This window comes from Myotis brandtii, unplaced genomic scaffold (assembly GCF_000412655.1).
Source record: "Myotis brandtii unplaced genomic scaffold, ASM41265v1 scaffold686, whole genome shotgun sequence".
NCBI classification, from domain to species: domain Eukaryota; kingdom Metazoa; phylum Chordata; class Mammalia; order Chiroptera; family Vespertilionidae; genus Myotis; species Myotis brandtii.
The window spans coordinates 4880798-4899915 of NW_005370683.1; the positions used below are offsets into that span (position 1 = coordinate 4880798).

Sequence of the window (19118 nt, forward strand, 5' to 3'; positions counted from 1 at the left end):
AGTCCCACCAGGAGGAGTTTATCACGAAGCTATCCCCTGAAAATTACAACGGCTGGGATTCCAGCTCCCGCATTTATTCTTCTTGAGAGCAATTTCTTCTGGGGTTCCCATACCAGAAAAGATTAGTACTTACCAATCACTTAAAAGGTATTACTATTATTTTGTTCCCATCTGCTCTTTCCTTGTCATTTAGATAAAGTGCTCCCCCGTGCATTAGGCAGTCAGAGGTATAAACTCCCAAGAGAAAAATACTGCATTTTTACTTTCTGCATCTTCATTCACAGGCCACGCTTGCTGTGCATACACGAGAGCTTAATAAATGCTTAATTTAGATCGTTTGGCACCTATATTTCACAAAGGCCCTTTAGTCACCTTTATGGTGCAGTGGAGGCCAAATGTCAGAGCAGAAAGAGAACAGATTATTTCAGTTTGTTAGCCCTGGATATGATTTCCTATTTCCTCACTGTACTGTCTGTACAGCCCAGAGCAAATGACTTAATCTTTTTGAACCTCAGTTTCCTCCTCCGGTAATAGTAACTCTTTTAGAGGGTTGTTGTAAGGATTAGGGGCAAGGTCATAATAATAGCTAACATTTACTGAACCACTGCTGTAACTGTTTGTATGCGTTAACTAATGCAATCGTCTCAACAATACAATCAAATAGGTATTACTATTATCATTCCATTTTTAAACAAGGAAACAAGACATAAAGATTAAGTAACTTGTCCACACAAGTAGTCAGTGGCAGAGCCTGGATATGTACCTGGAGAGCCATCTGCCAAACCTACTCTTAACTCTTAGACATCATACTATACTGCTTCTTCATTATTACAGGAAGTGCCGTTAGACACACAGTTTGAAACAGCTACTGTGAGGCAATCTAGACACAGTGCAAAATCCTTTGGGCCCTAAGGGCTTCTCACAGTTGGTCATCTAGACTCTGCTTGCAGGCTGGTCCATCCCATTTCTCTGAGGTTCTTGGGACCAGAATATCTCGTATTTGGAGCTCAAACTTGCCTCTCAGTAAATTTACTAGTTTTACACACTAGAGCTTCACATAATAATCTAATCCGAAATGCAAGTACTAATTTAGCTCTTCATATACTTAAGAATTATTTCATACCACCTTTAAATTTTAATCTTTTTAAATTTCTTGGTTAAACATGTAAGGTTTATTGAAATATTCCCTTATGCCCATCAGGGCTTTCATTTTCCAGATAATTTTCCCCTGATTACACTCCAATTTGCCAGTGACCTCTCCTCTTAAAATCTGGTATCCCACTATGGAATAAGTAATACAGAATTCAGGGGAGACTGTTACTTATACAGTTTTATGTACTCTGTTTCTATTAACACAGGTTATGCTTACATTTTCATTTGGAGCTATCACATTATACTTTGGCCTCATACTAAACTTAGAATCAACAGTCAAGTAATGCATGAAACTGTTAAAGTTGATTTTCTCTATCCGGTGCAGTTGTTTTTTTTTCTAATCCAAATGCAAGAGTGTATGTATTTTATTAATATTCACTGGCTGCCTGTTATGTGTAAAGCATGATGCTAAGCTGTGAGAAACATGAAATTGTAGGCTTCACTTCTACTCTCAAAGAACCCAGACTCCAGTAGAATGGGATTCGATGGCATAATACAATATAAGTTATATTCAAAGGTGATCCATGAAAAAATTATCAATATATTTAAAGCATAAGTGACGATCTTTTCCAAATTCCTAAATAATTTCTCTTGACTTTTTTTTCTTGAAGATGTTTCCTCTAACAGCCTGAAAGCATTTTTTTCTCTTTAACTCCATGATGTGTCCTCATTTCCAACATTAATTAGGTAGGCATTACAATAAGAATCTGAAAAATTTCCCATCACAGTTGTTACAAAGAATGAGTGACTTTTTTCTTCCAATTAACCTGAAGGAGTTGAAGAATGACCTTGAGATTTAAAACTGAGATTTAACCACTTTTTGAATAGTACAAAGATAGATTTCTAAAAAACGTTAATTTTTAAAGATTTGCACGAGAGCTACAATAAGGCAATTTGAAGAAATGCAAGGAATGTGTATTGGTAAATTACACATTTTAAATGATTAAAGTGTGGTAAAATTATACTTAAATTTGGTTTATAAATGCATCAAAAATTAGAATCACTTCTTATTCTTAACCCTTACTTCATAACATCTCAGGGTACCTCCAGTTAACTCAAGGATGTCTAACACTTCAAAGAGTTATGTCTATAAAATTTTACTTAATGTGTATAATACACACATCAGATATCATGATGCTGTGGGCCTTGCTTACATTATTTCATTTCATCTCCAGAACTACCCCATGAGGTAAAATATCATTATCACCTTCATTTTATACATGTGAAAATAAAGGCATCAGAAAATAAAGTAACATAGCAAAGGCCACACAGCTGGTCAACAGCAGCTCTAGGATTCGTGCCCATGTCTCTCTGACTTCAATTTCTGTGTTTTTGACAACGATGTTAGATGCTTCAAGGAAGACCAAGGTTTGGCATAACTTAAGCAAATCAAGGATTATTTCAGAGGAAGGCTTACCAACTTAAAGAGACGATATGCCTTGAGCACCCAAGTTAACTCACATGTAGGATATGGTCAAAAGCCTTTGGAGACAGTATTTTTGTTTTTTTAAAAAATTTTATAACAGGAACAAGTAATGTTGTGATCTAAATCCCTAATTCATCTAAAGTTCACGAATACACACTCACTCATCCAATGTAATGCAATCACTTTTTTCATTAGAGACCAAGTGGGAAGTTCAGATGGGTCTCAGCAAACACGACTGGAGATCCCATCTCAGGAGGAATCAACAGATCCCTCCATGGATGTGTTCCCAGATTACAGAAGTCACCAAATGATCTTCTCTGCGTCTTGTCTCTTCCCTTGAGAAATTCAGATCTGGGAAAATGACAACACTAGGCACTGAAAGGATCAGAGCTGAACTTCCTTCATCCCAAATTTTATGTATTACAATAAAGTTTATTTAACGATTTTTTTGTATATGAAGTTTAGCTAGAGCAAAATAACTTTAAAACAATGCTTTAAAAAATCACCTTTATTGGTAAAGCAAAGGTATCTAAAGTTTTTTATTTTCTTTTTTAACTATATTTTTTCAAAATGTTTACTCAGTCTCCCCTCCCACCCCCCCACCCCCCAAAAAAAGATATACATGGCAATGGAATTTTACTGTGGGTCAATTTAATTTTTTTAAAAAGATAAGCTATGTAAAAATGTTTTGAGAATTTTCTCTTGCTTCTGAATTTTTTCAATAGTCCATGTAAAACAATATAAAATAATGTAAATTTCTGAAAAATATGCCTTTAAACAAAAGCTATGTAATTACAAAATTAAATCAATATATTGCTTTAATGATGAAAAATGTGCTAATTTAACCATATCTGAGAATTTAATATAATTTGACATTATTAATAATAAATGCTAACTGTACATACTACTAGCAAAATAATTGTTACTATAGATGAATCAAAGGATTTTTCCCACCTATACTATAACACTAATAACACAAACTTTTAAAAATCAATCAACCTTGATCAATTTGAAGTTACCCTTGAAGTAAAGCAACATTCATAGATATCACATGCTTCATTTGATCATTTTGAAACTACAGATATTAAAAGATACAGAAACACTTAGGAATGCACCTTAAATTTATATTCATTTAACTACTCACTAAAAATAATTAAAATCTCATCTCATGTTTGAATAAGAAACCCATTATTTTACACATGGGGGGGGGGAAGAAGCCATTTATCCCCACAGTGTCTGACCCCCTTTTCTTTGATATTGCAGCATTTTTTTTTTTTTTGGTTTGCCATTTGATACCAACTTTTCCCCAGTTATAAACATTTAATGTGATTCAAGTCAGCATTTACTTGTAGGGAACTGTCAAATCTTTAGAGTTATATTTCACTCATGATTGAAATATTTACTTTTAGTATAATCAGACAGCTTTGCATATTAATTAGATCAATCAAACACGTTTGCTGAGGTTTAGCAACTGCGCAATAAGTACAGGGTGGCAGTGATAGAGCTGGTAAGCCTCAGTACATAGATTTCTAATACATTTTATTGTTATCCAAGAAATAATCACCCTGTTAAATCCAAGTTAAACACCTGATGACTATTAGGATGTTTAATTAAAAATGAAGTTGTGCTGTGCATGTGGGTGATTTTACACAGTGGCTAAAAAAGAAAGCCATGAAAAATTAATTTTAATCAGTAAAAAGCATACACATAGCCCCTTTGTGGAGTTGGTAAATGATTCAAGCATTTCACTAATATACACATGATGCATAAATAGAATAAATAAATTAGGGGAGGTCATTCAGGGGAGACTTTCTTAACTAAAGTAACAAGAGTTAGTAAATGTCATGCACATTAAAATTGTCTTTGAAAACCCAGTAAATCCTATTACTTCATCCTGAGCAGTTCCATTGTGAGGGCCCAGCAGATGGCCACTGGGCCAGGAATTAATCTCCTTTCTAGGCTCTTAAACAGCATCCCAAGTCAGCAGGCCAAATGTAGGCCATTTCTCTACTAAGGAAATCTTGACAATCTGATATTTTCCCTACCTTGGGAGAGGAAAACTGCCACAATGTTCATTGTTAAAGACAACAGGATTAGTTGGCAGTTGACAGGGAAGGAAGGAAGAAATGGAGAAAAGAAGGAAAAAGAAACAGTGGACCAGGAATTGGAATACCTGAGTTCTAAATTGCAGATCTGTACCTACCATGAAACACCATATGTAAGTGACTTCACTTCTCTGTGCCTTAACTACCTCATCTGCCATATGAAAGTGCAGAAATGACCGTGAAGGCCTCTTTAAGCTAATACTCAAAAATGTCCAGCAAGTATGGAAACAACCACATCATTTTTTTCCTTCTCTTCTAATTGATCACTTATTTATGCCTTTTAAAAAAAATTATTCACCAAATATTTGTGGAATGCTTAATAAGTTGCAGACCTCATAATATGTCTCATAGATTCTAACGTGTACCAGATACACACTTTACCTCCATGAAACTCAAAGTCTGAGGGGATGGGAATGAGTTTAGAAAACAGAGGGACAAGAAGGTAGATAAGCAGAGGCTAAATCTTGAAGGGCCTTATTTGACACTAGTGGCCCGGTGCACAAAATTCGTGCACATTAAAAGGGAATTAATTAGAGGAAATATTTTAATATTGCTATTTGCCCTTTCTCTATAATAGAAGTATCAGCGATGAAGGAAAATTAGTAAAATGTATATGAGAATCTTCCTCCTGTCAGAGACTGGGGCACGCCGTGGGACCCAGAGTCAAGTACCCACCCACCTGCGTGCACCTTGAAATCACGTGAAACCCAGACCTGGCCAGCCCACCCCTGTCAAGCCCTGCTGGGTGAGGGGAGTAACCTCAGGTCCCCAGGTCCAGTGCCGGGCGGGGGGTGCAGATCAAGCCCTGCCAGGTGGAGGGCGCAGACTCAGGTCCCCCGTCAAGCCCTGCCAGGCGAGAGCTGCAGCCTCAGGTCCCCCGGTGCATGCCGGGTGGGGGGGGGTGCAGCCTCAGGTCCCCCAGCCTGGTGCTGGGGTAGGGGGGTCCCCTGTCAAGCCCTGCTGGGCGGGAGGTGCAGCCTGACGTCCCCCATCAAGCCCCGCCGGGTGGAGGACGTGGCCTGAGGTCCTCCAGCCGGGACCCGGGGCAGGGAGCATGGCCTGAGGTCCCCTGTCAAGCCCTGCCAGGTAGAGGTGCAGCCTCAGGTCCCTGCTGATAGCTTCTTACGGCTCATTATGGGAACCCCGCCTCTGCTGTGGGCACAGTCATCTTGTTATGGCGTGAGGGTCAATTTGCATATTACCTCTTTATTATATAGGATGTTCAGAAATGTGACCTTTATCTTCAGGGCAATGGAGTTTGCTGAAGGATTTTTTCAGTATGGGGTGATAAGATCTGTGCTCTGATATTCTGTGGAGACTGGACTGCAGAGAACTGTACCTGAGAGTCCTGAACTACTGTAGGACCAGCTGAAATGGAAAGAAATGACCCCAGTATAGAGGAGCAAAAGGACTTGATTGGATGTGAATGGCAATTAGAAGGGGATGAGTCCTTGATCACTGGCCAAGAAAATTCGGTGGATAGGGCTGCCAGTCACTGAAATAAAGAATAGAAGTGAAGAACCAGGTTTTTTTAACAGACGTGAGAGAAGAGATAAGTCATGAGTCATGGAAGAGATGATGAGATCAGTTTAGGGCAGTGGTTCTCAACCTGTGGGTCGTGATCCCTTTGGGGGTCGAACGACTCTTTCACAGGGGTTGCCTAAAACCATCAGAAAACACATATTGAATATATAATTACATATTGTTTTTGTGATTAATCACTATGCTTTAATTATGTTCAATTTGTAACAATGAAAATACATCCTGCATATCAGATATTTACATTACGATTCATAACAGTAGCAAAATTACAGTTATAAAGCAGCAACAAAAATAATTTTATGGTTGGGGGTCACCACAACATGAGGAACTGTATTAAAGGGTCACGGCATTAGGAAGGTTGAGAACCACTGGTTTAGGGTCTTTTGACTTAAGGTGCCCAAAGAAACAAACAGGAGGCATTGGATATTTGAATTTGAATCACCTACCACAGAATAAAACAGCGGTTAGTTCTCTTTATGATTCATGAAAGATTCTCTCCCTCCTAGTTCTTAACTATTTAGAAATTACAGATCCATATGAAATCTTTAAATGGTATGGGTTCTCTCTGCAGAATAATATACACATACATAGTAATTCAGGGAATTCATGGGCCCCCAAGTCTATACATAGACCTGAAGGGGTCCAGGAATTCCAAGTTAAGGATCTCTTGCAGTGGGCGGAAAGAAGGCAATGATTGAAAAAGGAAGTAACTCTGAGTTTCTCGCTCTGAGTAAATGAGAGAAACAGAAAATGGTTTGATTGTTTAGTGTTAGTAGTACCAGCAATGCCGGATAGCAGATATGGCAAAAGTCTGGCTGGATGCTCACCAAACCAGTTTCATCTTCCTGGACTTTTGGCTCAACTACATGTTCTAACCACCCTGAATCTCTGTGATTATGTGTCCATCCTCATGGTTTTTCCATATAATGGAGACAACCAGGGACTTGGTTTGAGGAATCCCAATCCCAATCCCCCTCAACTCTCACCATCTCCACATTTGGCAGACTGAACTGAGATGTGAGTGGCAATAATATACTTTTTATAGCAACCACTGAAATTTTGGAACTTGATACAGAAGCTGATGTTAGTTATCTTTATTAATTAAGTAAATATCGATAGTAATAACACCTGTCATGTGTCGGTCCACAGGTCAATAAAATAATTTTATACTATCTTTTTTATTTTCTTTATAGCACTTATTGTTACCTAATGATATTTTACATATTTCTTTCTTTTCCTATTTGTAGTGCCTCTATATCCCTAGACCAAAATTCCCATGCAGACAGGGCCTCCATTTTGTTCACTGCTACATCCTGTTTCTAGATCAGTGCTCAGCATATAACATATCCTAAATAAATTATTCGTTGAATAAATGAGTGAAGAGATTATTTTTTACATGGGTCTCTTCTCATCTAAAGTTATTTTTAAGGGTACAACTGCTATGTATAACTCCATCAACAAAAGTGATGGTGTTGGAAGGTGAGGGGTTAGGAGTTAACTTGGAGCAGTAACTAGGACAGATGCTTTGAGGCAAATAGTAGTATTACATTTTCCCAGATAGGAGGCAGGAATGCTTGCTTCCCAAATAGTGAAATATGATCTTGGGCTGTAAGATCCTAGAAGGCAGAGATAAACTATGACCCATTGTCTCATAACACTAACTTTACTCAATGGTATGTAAGTTTTTTCATGTATTATAAAATAGAAAAGAATGAATTTTCAGGATAAAACATAATTTTTTTTAACTTCGCAATAAACACTGAGTTTTAGATTGATTCTTTTTTTCTTTTTTTCTTTTATTTACTTATTAAGTTATTACATATGTGTCCTTATCCCCACATTACCCCTCATCCCACCCACTCATGCCCTCACTCCCTTGTTGTCTGTGTCCATTGGTTTTGAAGACATTTCCTTTCCCCTTGAGGCTTTTCTGGGCCCTCCCTGGATGAAGGTGTTCTCTCTCCTCTGGCATTAGTGACTTTAGTAGAAACTTGGAAAAGTACTGACACAGAGGAAATGCCTGGGTTTAGGAGTAGAAAGGCATTTATATCAAGCTGCTAATTCTGTGACCTTAGGAAAAAATGTAATCATTCTGAACCCAATATTCTCATTTGTAAAAGGAGAAAATATCTATCTTGGAGGAGACTTGTGAAGAATAAGTTGATGCATAGAGAGTACAAGACGCTGAGAAGTTATGTAACTGGCCCAAGACCACATAAAAGTAAATGTACAACTAGATTATGAACCCATGTCAGTCCTTCTCAAAACCCTAGGCTGTTATAGATAGCTACTAAGAGTAAGTCTGGAATCATCTTATTTTTTTTTTTTAGATTAGAAGTTCAAAGATAATTAAATAGAGAAAGCTAAATATTTTATTGGGTTATTTTTAACTCTGGTATTAAATATTACATTGCTTAAATTAATTTTATATCACTCCATATTTTTATAATCACATCACATTTCTTTTCCAGTGGAAGAATGACATGTGAAATTGGACATGGCCATTATTCATCCCAGATTTTCAGGGACAGTCTTTATTTCGAAATTCCACATGAATGAAATGCTCTGAAAAAGTCAGTATTTCAGTGCATCAGAAGCAGTACAAAATACTGTATTCAGGAAAAATGGTCTCCAGAGGTGCTGGTTGATACATAGGATCACACTGTACCTGGTGTGGGTGTACTACTGGAGATCACAGGATAAAAACCTTATAGAAACATTGGAACATTGGATTGAAAGGACCTGATTTTGATCTAGCAAATCCTGTGATAGTTAATTACTGGAAATCTGTATTTTATTTTACTTATTTTTAATTGATTTCAGGGAGAGGTAGAGAGAGAGAGAGACATCAATGATGAGAATCATTGATTGGCTGCCTCCTGTACTGGGGATTGAGCTTTGACTGGGCCTTTGATCTGACCTGGAATCAAACCGAGATCTTCTGGTTCATGGGTCTATGCTCAACCACCGTGCAACACTGGCCAGTCAGAAATCTATATTTTAAGCACGTTAACAAGCTCTATGGGTGATTCACATGCACAATGAGCTTGGGAATGCCTGACTTAGGACATGATCCCTTTAAAAAAGAGTACCACGAATTAAGGGTAGTCACTATGTGTTTTCTATTAGAAACCTTTGTAACCAATTGCAGTTTGAAAAACACCACATAGAGGAAGTTGTAGAAAGAAATGATCTAGTGATGCAAGCCCTCTTGTGAGCATCCTTCTGTGAACAGTGGCAGTACCTGTTCAGCAAAATGCTCACTTCCCAAATGGAGCAGAACATTTTCTGTCTCACATCCTGACCAGTTGGTGTTTTTATTAAACCAGATGACTTTGCAAGTAGGATCCAGGCAAGACATGACTGCTTCTATGGCACTCAGATTTGTGGATAGTGCCCTGAGATGGAACCCCCCAGGCACTGTTGGCAGCAGCTCTCTCCTGGGAATTATAACCAGACTTTCTGAGGTCATCTGCTGGTAGAACCCACTTGACCCAGAGTAATCAAGACTACTACTAACATGATTTCATTAGGACCTCCTACTCAAAACACTCTTTTTATTCTCAAGGTGTATTTCAACTGAAGAAACATCTTACTTGGGGTCTTAAGCTATATATAAACTACATGTATTTTTTAAAATATGTTTTTAACATAGAAAACCCTAAAGACTCTATCAAAAAACTACTAGATTTAATACATGAATTCAGCAATGTAGCAGGATACAAAATTAACATCCAGAAATCTATGGCTTTTTTTACACCAATAATGAACTCACAGAAAAAGAAACAAACAAACAAACAAAAAAAACCCAAACAATCCCACTTACCATTGCACCAAAAAAATTAAGATACCTAGGAATAACCTTAACTAAGGAGGTAAAAGACTTGTACTTGGAAAACTATAGGTCATTGAAAAAAGAGCTAGAGGAAGACATAAACAAATGGAAGAATCTACTGTGTTCATGTATTGGTAGAAGCAACATCATTAAAATGTCCATACTACCCAAAGCAATCTACAAATTTAATGTAATCCCCATTAAAATACCAATGGCATATTTCACAGACCTAGAACAAACTCTCTAAAAATTCATATGGAATAAAAAAAGACCCTGTATAGCCACAGCAACCTTGAGAAAGAAGAACAAAGTTGGAGGGATCATAATATCAGATATAAAGCTATATTACAAAGCCACTTTTCTGAAAACTGCCTGGTACTGGCACAAGAACAGACATATAGATCAATGGAACAGAACAGAGAACCCAGAAATCGACCCAAGCCATTATACTCAATTAATATTTGACAAAAGAGGCAAGAGCATACAATGGAGTCAAGACAGTCTCTTCAATAAATGATATTGAGAAAATTGGACAGACACATGCAAAAAAATAAAACTAGACCACCAACTTACACCATACACAAAAATAAACTCAAAATGGATAAATGACTTAAATGTAAGACAGGAAATCATAAAAATCTTAGAAGAATCCATAGGCAGCAAAATATCAGACCTATGTCGTAGCAATATCTTTACTGATATAGTTACTAGGACAATGGAAACTAAGGAGAAAATAAATAAATGGGACTACATCAAAATAAAAAGCTTGTGCACAGCAAAAGAAACCAACAAAACAACAAGAAAGCCCACTGCATGGGAGAACTTATTTGCCAATGTTATATCCGATAAGGGCCTAATCTCCAAAATTTATGGGGAACTCATACATCTTAATAAAAGGAAGATAAACAATCCAATCAAAAATGGGCAAAGGACTTAAATAGACATTTTCTAAAGTTGACATACAGAAGGCCAAGAGACATATGAAAACATGCTCAAAGTCACTAATCATCCAAGAGATGCAAATCAAAACGAAAATAAGATACCATCTCACACCTGTCAGAATGGCTATCATCAAGTGCTGGCGAGGATGTGGAGAAAAAGGAACCCTCGTGCACTGCTGGTGGGAATGCAGACTGGTGCAGCCACTGTGGAAAACTGTGGCGTTTCCTCAAAAAATTAAAAATGGAACTTCCATTTGACCCAGTAATCCCACTAGGAATATATCCCAAGAAATCAGAAACACCAATCAGAAAGGATATATGTACACCTATGTTCATAGCAGCACAATTTACAATATACAATAGCTAAGATTTGAAACAGCCTAAGTGCCCATCAGCAGATGAGTGGATTAAAAAGCTGTGGTACATCTACACAATGAAATACTACGCTGCTGTAAAAAAGAAGGAATTCTTACCATTTGTAACAGCACGGATGGACCTGGAGAGTGTTATACTAAGCGAAATAAGTCAGTCAGAGAAAGATAAATATCACATGATCTCACTCATTAGTGGAATATAATGAACAACATAAACTGATGATCCAGAGACAGAGAAGCATCAAACAAACTCAAACTTCAGAGGGAAGGCAGGGGAGGGAGGGGGTTGGGGAGACAGAGATCAACCAAAGGACTTGTATGCATGCATATAAGCATAAACAATGGACACAGACACTAGGAGGGTGAGGGTATGTGCAGGGGGAGAGGGGGTGGCCAGGGAGAGGTCAATGTGGGAAAAAGGAGACATATGTAATACTATATGTAATACTTTAAACAATAAAGAATTTAAAAAATAAAATATTTTTTTAAAGTTTCTAGTATTAGTATCCACCAGAAAGAGTAAGTAGAATGGACTTAAATGAGAAATGATTAAATGAGTAGAAAACTTTAAATATTTTGTAAATAAGCAATAAGTGAATATTGATTGGGCCAGGTAAAGATTTATTAAAAATTCTCAAATGTGAATGCAGAAGGTAATGCGTCCTAGGATGTGAGTTGGCCATGAGCTTGAAGTCTACGTTTTGATATAGTTATATAGATTCCAGGAAAAATGAGCTCTAAATTAGTAAAATAAATTGTGAAGTATAAAATCCTGGGCAATCCCACACATCTTGCTGAAAATGTTTAATATGCTTCTAGTTATAATAGCTGAAAAATCTCCTTAGAGTCAGCTTGGGGAACTACCTAGTGAATATGCATCACTGAAACCCGTTCCCTCCTCCCTCCTCCCTTCTCCCTCTTCCCTCCTCCCTCCTCCATCCTAGAAGTTCCTTATTAATAGCTCCATGCTCTAAGAGCCCACACGAAACATTATTTTCCTCATGGATTACTTTGTACATTAGTGTAAAAATTCATTTACTAGCAGATGGAATGATATTCTTACCTGTTTCACAGCTGGGCCCGGTGAAGCCTTGTGGGCAGGCACACACATTAGCAGCAATACAAGCTCCTCCATTCCTACAGCCATCTTTGCAAAATGCTAAAATAATTCAGATACATGACGTTAGCACTTTAGAAGGAAGTCGTTCAAGATGCTCTAAATCCAGCTTTTCTTTATTTCCTTAGAGATGTGGATATCAAATTATAAATGCTATTCTAATTTCAGATTCACACAATATTTTCCAAACAGCACCATTTCTAAAACAATCTTCTTTCCAATGTTAAGAAAGAAATTTCATCTGTAAAATAAAATACTGAACTTTCTGTTTAAAAAAAAAACAAAACACCAAAAACCAGTAACCTTACACAACAGCAAATAAATTAGAATTAGGATTTCACATCATTATAATAATCCAGCTTGAAATCAAACCTAAAATATGGCAGCTATCCTCTGTAGTTTTCTTAAGGAGCAAACCACTGTCTAGAGAAAACAATAAGAAAATAGGAAATGACTAAATCCTATGAGGCTCTGATCATTCCACAGACTGGCCAAAGTGCCAAAATATTACAGCAGCGGTTCTCAACCTGTGGGTCGCGACCCCTTTGGGGGTCAAACGACCCTTTCACAGGGGTTGCCTAAGACCATCGGAAAACACATATATAATTACATACTGTTTTTGTTTTTGTGATTAATCACTATGCTTTAATTATGTTCAATTTGTAACAATGAAAAAACATCCTGCATATCAGATATTTACATTATGATTCATAACAGTAGCAAAATTACAGTTATGAAGTAGCAACGAAAATAATTTTATGGTTGGGGGATCACCACAACATGAGGAACTGTATTAAAGGGTCGCGGCATTAGGAAGGTTGGGAACCACTGTATTAGAGAGATGCCCCAGCTTTCAAAAAGGTTTAAATCAGTCTTGGTGATGGATTAGCCAAGAGTAAGAAGACTTTGCTGTAGTGGTCTTCAGAAACAGTCTTGCATCCCCATGCTAAGGACAGGTCAGGCTCCAGGACCACGGGCAAAGACATTACAGAGCCTGTTGTCTTAGAGTGGATTTGCAAGTGAGTATAAAAAAATAGTCAAGGTCTGCGCCATTGTAAAGGTGATCTTTGGAGATGTGTTTCCTTCAAAGAAGGAGAGAAAAACAAGATGTATGAGACTGAGCCCCCTGCCACTTTAGCAAGTTCTTTGGCTCTGTGAGGCTCAGGGGCTGTTCCCTCAGCCTGGCAAGATCTGTCACAGATGAACTAGACCAGCTTGTTACATTCACAGGGTCTTTTCCACACTGCTCTAAATCAAGCATGTCAAACTCACTGCCTGCGGGCCGCATGTGGCCCACAACAAATATTTTTGCGGCCCAGCCAATGTAACGGTATGTAAGAAACATTTTTAATAAGATGTTTGTAACTTAATTTTTACAATATCTTGTTATATACATAATTATTCATAACAAACTACAACATTCGCTAATGACTGATTACTATCATTGTGTTACATTCATTTCCCGTATGCTCCTTACGAGCAGGCGCACTATTTCTCTCCACTAATACTAGCAGCGAATATTTTAGCAGCCGATTGCCACGTCATTAGTCTTGTACTGACTTGTTTGGTGTGTGAAACAGGAAATATTTTGCTTTTGGAGAACAAGAAAAATAGGTTTATTTGCGTTACGCTTATTAATTTGTGCAGTTATCCATTGTCTGGTAAGTTAATGTTCAAGAAAAAATGTTAATTTTTATTAAAATGCTCTATTATTTTATGTTAAGGATTACTCATTTATTTCAGGCCTTCATATTCAGCATGTCTCTATCGAAGTAAACCTACGTTTCTATGAAAATTGAAGCTTTTGTTTTTTGGGGGCCCACAGAAACTTGAACTTTGTTTATTTGGCCCGTGATAGCCTTTGAGTTTGACATGCTTGCTCTAAATCAAAGATTTCCATAGACTTTCACAAACCAGAGTAATCCTCTGGCCCATCCATATTTGCATCCCATGTGTTATTGTAGATCAGGTCTTAAGACCCATGCTCGCAGGCCACTGCATTAACAGCCACCCTTTGTTACTTCCTACACACACACACACACACACACGCGCACACACACACACACACACACACACACACAGTGTTGTAGCAAATTAATTTTAATAAACTCCAGGATGATGGACACACTACATTTAAAAAATGGGCAGTTTGAAGCTTAAAATGCCTAAATTAGACAAGTCAAAAATAAATCTATATGACATAATAATGAATATGGACTTTATCCTATGGGAGTTGGCAGAGGTTCCAAAATAGAACCTTTATTTCCCTAATGAAGTAGGTGGTAAGCTCATCTGATGAAGGTACAGAGGGCATTGGTGAGAGAATTGCCATTTGGTGGTGAACTGTAGCTGGAATAGCCACTGATGGAAATGAAAATCTGAGCCCAACAGGACATTTAAAAGAATTACTGATTGGTATTGACAAAGGAGCTAAAATGGGAAACTATAAAATGTAGAAATCTAAAATTCCCAATTAATTACTTTCAACAGCTCAAGAGATTAGGCAGAGAAGAAAACCAGTGAGACTGGCTCAAAATACAGATATTTCACAGTTGAACACGATGCTGCCCAAAAAAAAGAAGAAGAAAAAAAAAGATAGTCATGTTTGGACTAAAAAAAAAAAATCTTAACCTAGAAGGAGACTGGTAAATATAATGAAAATGGAGGGTCAGAAAAATGGAAGTTCAAGAGTTGTAGGCAAACTGGAAGCAGAGGGACTTGGGTTCAGACAACAAAGTGTCCAGGATGTGATCAAGGAATAGAGATGAAAATCACTGTGGTTGAGGTCAAGGAACATTAAGTCAAAGTTGTTGTACCATTTGGCCAATTAACCACTGATGTTAACCAGGAGGAAGACTATGAGCCACACTGCAAAGTTCTCAATGTGTGTGGATAGTGCACAGGAGGTAGATAACAGTGATGAGAAGGGGTGGAGGGAGGTAAAGATGGTTTACATTATGCCTAAAGGAAGAGGTGTTGGCATTGAAACCTTTTACCTTTGCACGTGGTTCCATTCCCCGTATAGCCTGGTTTGCAAACACAGTTGTGTCCTCCAACAGTATTGAAGCACAGAGCATTTTCATCACAGTTGTGCTGATTTGTGACACACTCATCATGTTCTGAAATGAGGAATACAATCTTGTTACTCACAGATACATTTTTAAACTGTACCTGCATCTTGGTTACTATAAAGTATCTTTTCCAAACACAGGCATACACAAATTACATATTAAGGAATAGCATATATTTTAAAGTACTGTACACTCCTCTTGAAGTACATATGTAGTTCACACATCCACAAACCTTGATTGCAAAAGGATTTGGACAAAAGGCCCATGGATGGAAGGAATAGAGAGAGAGAATAAGGAAGGGTGGGGATCAATTCTCAGAAGGAGATCCCAAAGCTAGCTCTGTATGGTCTCTGTGGTTAATATTTCGGGAGTTATTCTCATTAAACACATCTGCCACCTAAGTCTTTCCTGTAGCATGAGAAGGGTGACAGGAAAGAATGTGAAATTGCATTGCTTTGTGAATTGTGACCTCCAGGATAATGGAGTTGAGGCTTTGGGAGTGAAGTGCGGTTAACACCCACAGCCACACTTGCAGGCACAAAGATGCAAATGCAAACTGCAAGGGAAATATCTGACCTCCCGAGTAAGTTCCCTCCTCCTGCAAAGACAGTACCAGACTTCTGTTACCTGAGGCAAACTTGTCTTTATAATACGAACAAATATAAACTTTAAAATATACAATCAACATGGTACTCCCTTTAACTGTGTGTTGCTTGACGTTTTTGTAAGCAAGAAAGCATTTGATCTTCCAGGACCCCTGGAAGGGAGTCAGGACCAACACCATTTTCACCATTTTAAAGATGAGTCGGTGGTGGCTCAGCATGCTTAAGTAGCCTGCCCCAGTTCACAGGAATATTGTAACTTCAGAACTGTAGCTCAGTGTTCAGCAAAAATGTAAATGTAAGGAGTAAGTACAGGGAATACGAGAAAGAAAACAGATCTAACATCAAAATCGAGACGAGTAGAAATAAAATATAAGTGAAAAATGCACACAAATTAGTTCAATCATCCAAAATCCTTATTTATTACTCGGTCTCTTATATAAATATTATTTTAAAAATAATATTTAAAAATTAAAATTAAATATATATTTTAATATGCTTACATAGGACAAGCTATTAATTCACTATGATGTAAACCAGGGATTTTCAACCTTTTTTATCTCATGGCACACATAAACTAATTATTGTAATTCTGATGCACAACAAAAATACATTGTATTTTTTGCCAATCTGATAAAAAAAATAGGTATCATTTTGATTCATTCATAATGGATGGCTATTGTCATGTTGGCTGTTGTCATTTTACCATTTAACAATTTAAGGAAAAAGAGGTAAGTGCCCCTGACTAAATAAGTATTGCATGTTTTAAAAATTCTTGCAGCACACTGATGAAAATCACTAATGTAAACCATCAAAGCAAAAATAAATAATTACCTTTCATTTTAGAACTCTTTGTATTCTAGACAATATGTCGTAATAGTACTATACCTGGAACTTGGAAAAAAAATTCTCTTGGCATATACAGTTAAGATTAGACTTATTTTAACTAATAAAATAGAATTCTCTGTGTTTTGTTTTTTTTAAAAAAAATTAATATTTCAAACTAATATGTCCTGTGTTACATAAGCACACAATTTTGACAATTTTAATGATAGCCCTGTAATAATCTTAGAGATTATTCCCAATAATTTTTCATAGGAAAGAGTGATTTCAATCAGTAAGGTTTTATAATTGCATGAACAGATATTTATTTTATTCTCAACATTTCTGGCTGAACTTTCCCAAATTGTATAAAGTTTCACTCTGATTATCTGGTATCAGAACATTTCATAGTTTTTATGAATCCACACATATTGATGACAGCTTAGAAAACAGCTGGATCACACACGGGTTTCCTAATTGGGGCTATGCTTGGACCACCATAAAATTTCCAGGCACCAGAACGGGAAGTCCCCCCTACCTTGAGTTCAGCTGCCTAAAGCAAAACAAATCCATACCTGCAGCCAACTTGACCCCAGAGCACCTCAAAGTGCAGCACTGCATCTATAAGCCTCTATATGGACGGCCACAGGCCCTTTTAAGACAGCTGCTGATCGATTAGATGCTGCTTTCATTCCTATCTCAGTTGTCTTATTAATTAGAAGGTACTCACTGAGTAGAAGTAGGGTCTAAAAAGATTCAGTTTAGTGATGAGTATGATAGTGTTCAATAAACATTAAGTAATTACACAACCTGGAATTTGTTTTTTTTCTGTTGTCACTGACTCTCAGAGTCACTGAAATGAGTGAGTGTGCTCTTAAACAATTCAAGGGTAAAAATAGTTTCCAACTTTTGAAATACAATGGCACCTTGACATATATTGTTCCCTTTGCCTGTTGTGCCTGCCCCATGATTCTCCTGGGAAATTCTTACAACTTTGAAAGACATCACTAAAATGTCATGTTTTATGTGACTTATTCTCCTCCTCCTGCAGAGTTAGGGGCTGCTGTCTGTTTTCCTGGCCCCATAAACAAGGCTCTGTATTTTACTAGAGGCCCAGTGCACGGATTTGTGCACTGGTGGGGTCCCTTGGCATGGCCTGTGGGGATCGGCCAAAACCGGCAGTCCAACACTGCCTGCCACTCCTGCTCATTCCTGCCCCATTGCGCCTGCCATTGCCACCTGGTATCGCTGTGTGTGTACACACACACACACACTAGGGGCCCAGTGCACAAATTTGTGCACCTTGAAAGGAACTGTGGGCCGCGAGGCTGCGGTAGGCACAGGAGCGGGTCTCGGCCCATCCTCCATACCCTGACCTGGCCCCACCTGCCGCAGCCCCTGGTCCCCTGTCTGCCAGCATCCCTGCTTCTGTCGCCACTACTTCCACATGCTGACGGCACCAGCCCCACTCGCACCTGCTGCTGGCGCTGGCCCCAATTTCGCCACATGGTCAGCAGGTGCGAGTGGGGCCAGCGCTGTCAGCAGGTGCAAGCAGTGGCTACTGCCCTGATCGCTCCTCAGGAGCAGGGGGAGGCAGAGAAGCCCTCAGGGGCAATCGGGGCCAGCAGCCACCACTTGCACCCACTGACAGCGAAGAGCGATCGGGGCCAGTGCCAGGCGCCAGCAGCAGGAGTAAGCAGTGGCTCCGGCTCCAGCTGCAGGTGCGAGCAGGGCCGGAACCAGCAGTGGATGCAAGTGCCAGGCGGGACCACAGTGCGCGGGAGCAAAGAATTTTTAGTAACCACTAGAGGATCGTCCTGACGACAGCGACCAGCACCCACCTTAGTCTGGCACCCTATGCTCACCTGTTCCACCATCCGGCCATGGCCAACTTCCACCATGTTCCACACTCTGCCCCTGTTGCCAATGCCCGCCATGTTCTGCGCACACCCCCTGGTGGTCAGAGCATGTTATAGCAGCCGGTTGTTCCACAATTTAGTCTATTTGCATATTAGAGTTTTATATATATACTAGAGGCCCGGTGCACAAAAATTAGTGCACTCTGGGGGCAGGGGGAGGGGGGTCCCCCAGCCCAGCCTGTGCCCTCTCGCAGTCTGGGACCCCTCGGGAG

General features: G+C 38.6%; 1 protein-coding gene across 4 annotated transcripts in view; it reads right to left on the reverse strand.

Moving 5' to 3' along the window:
- NELL2 (neural EGFL like 2) overlaps nt 1–19118 on the reverse strand; it is a 369972-nt gene that overhangs the window by 83112 nt on the left and 267742 nt on the right. For all 4 annotated transcript variants that reach the window (XM_005881704.2, XM_005881706.2, XM_014529575.1 and 1 more), the window contains exons 15-16: nt 15489–15611; nt 12439–12534 (exon numbers count right to left, since the gene is read on the reverse strand). In XM_005881704.2, coding sequence (XP_005881766.1) covers nt 12439–12534; nt 15489–15611 — 219 coding nt within the window. The remainder of the gene's footprint in view (nt 1–12438; nt 12535–15488; nt 15612–19118) is intronic.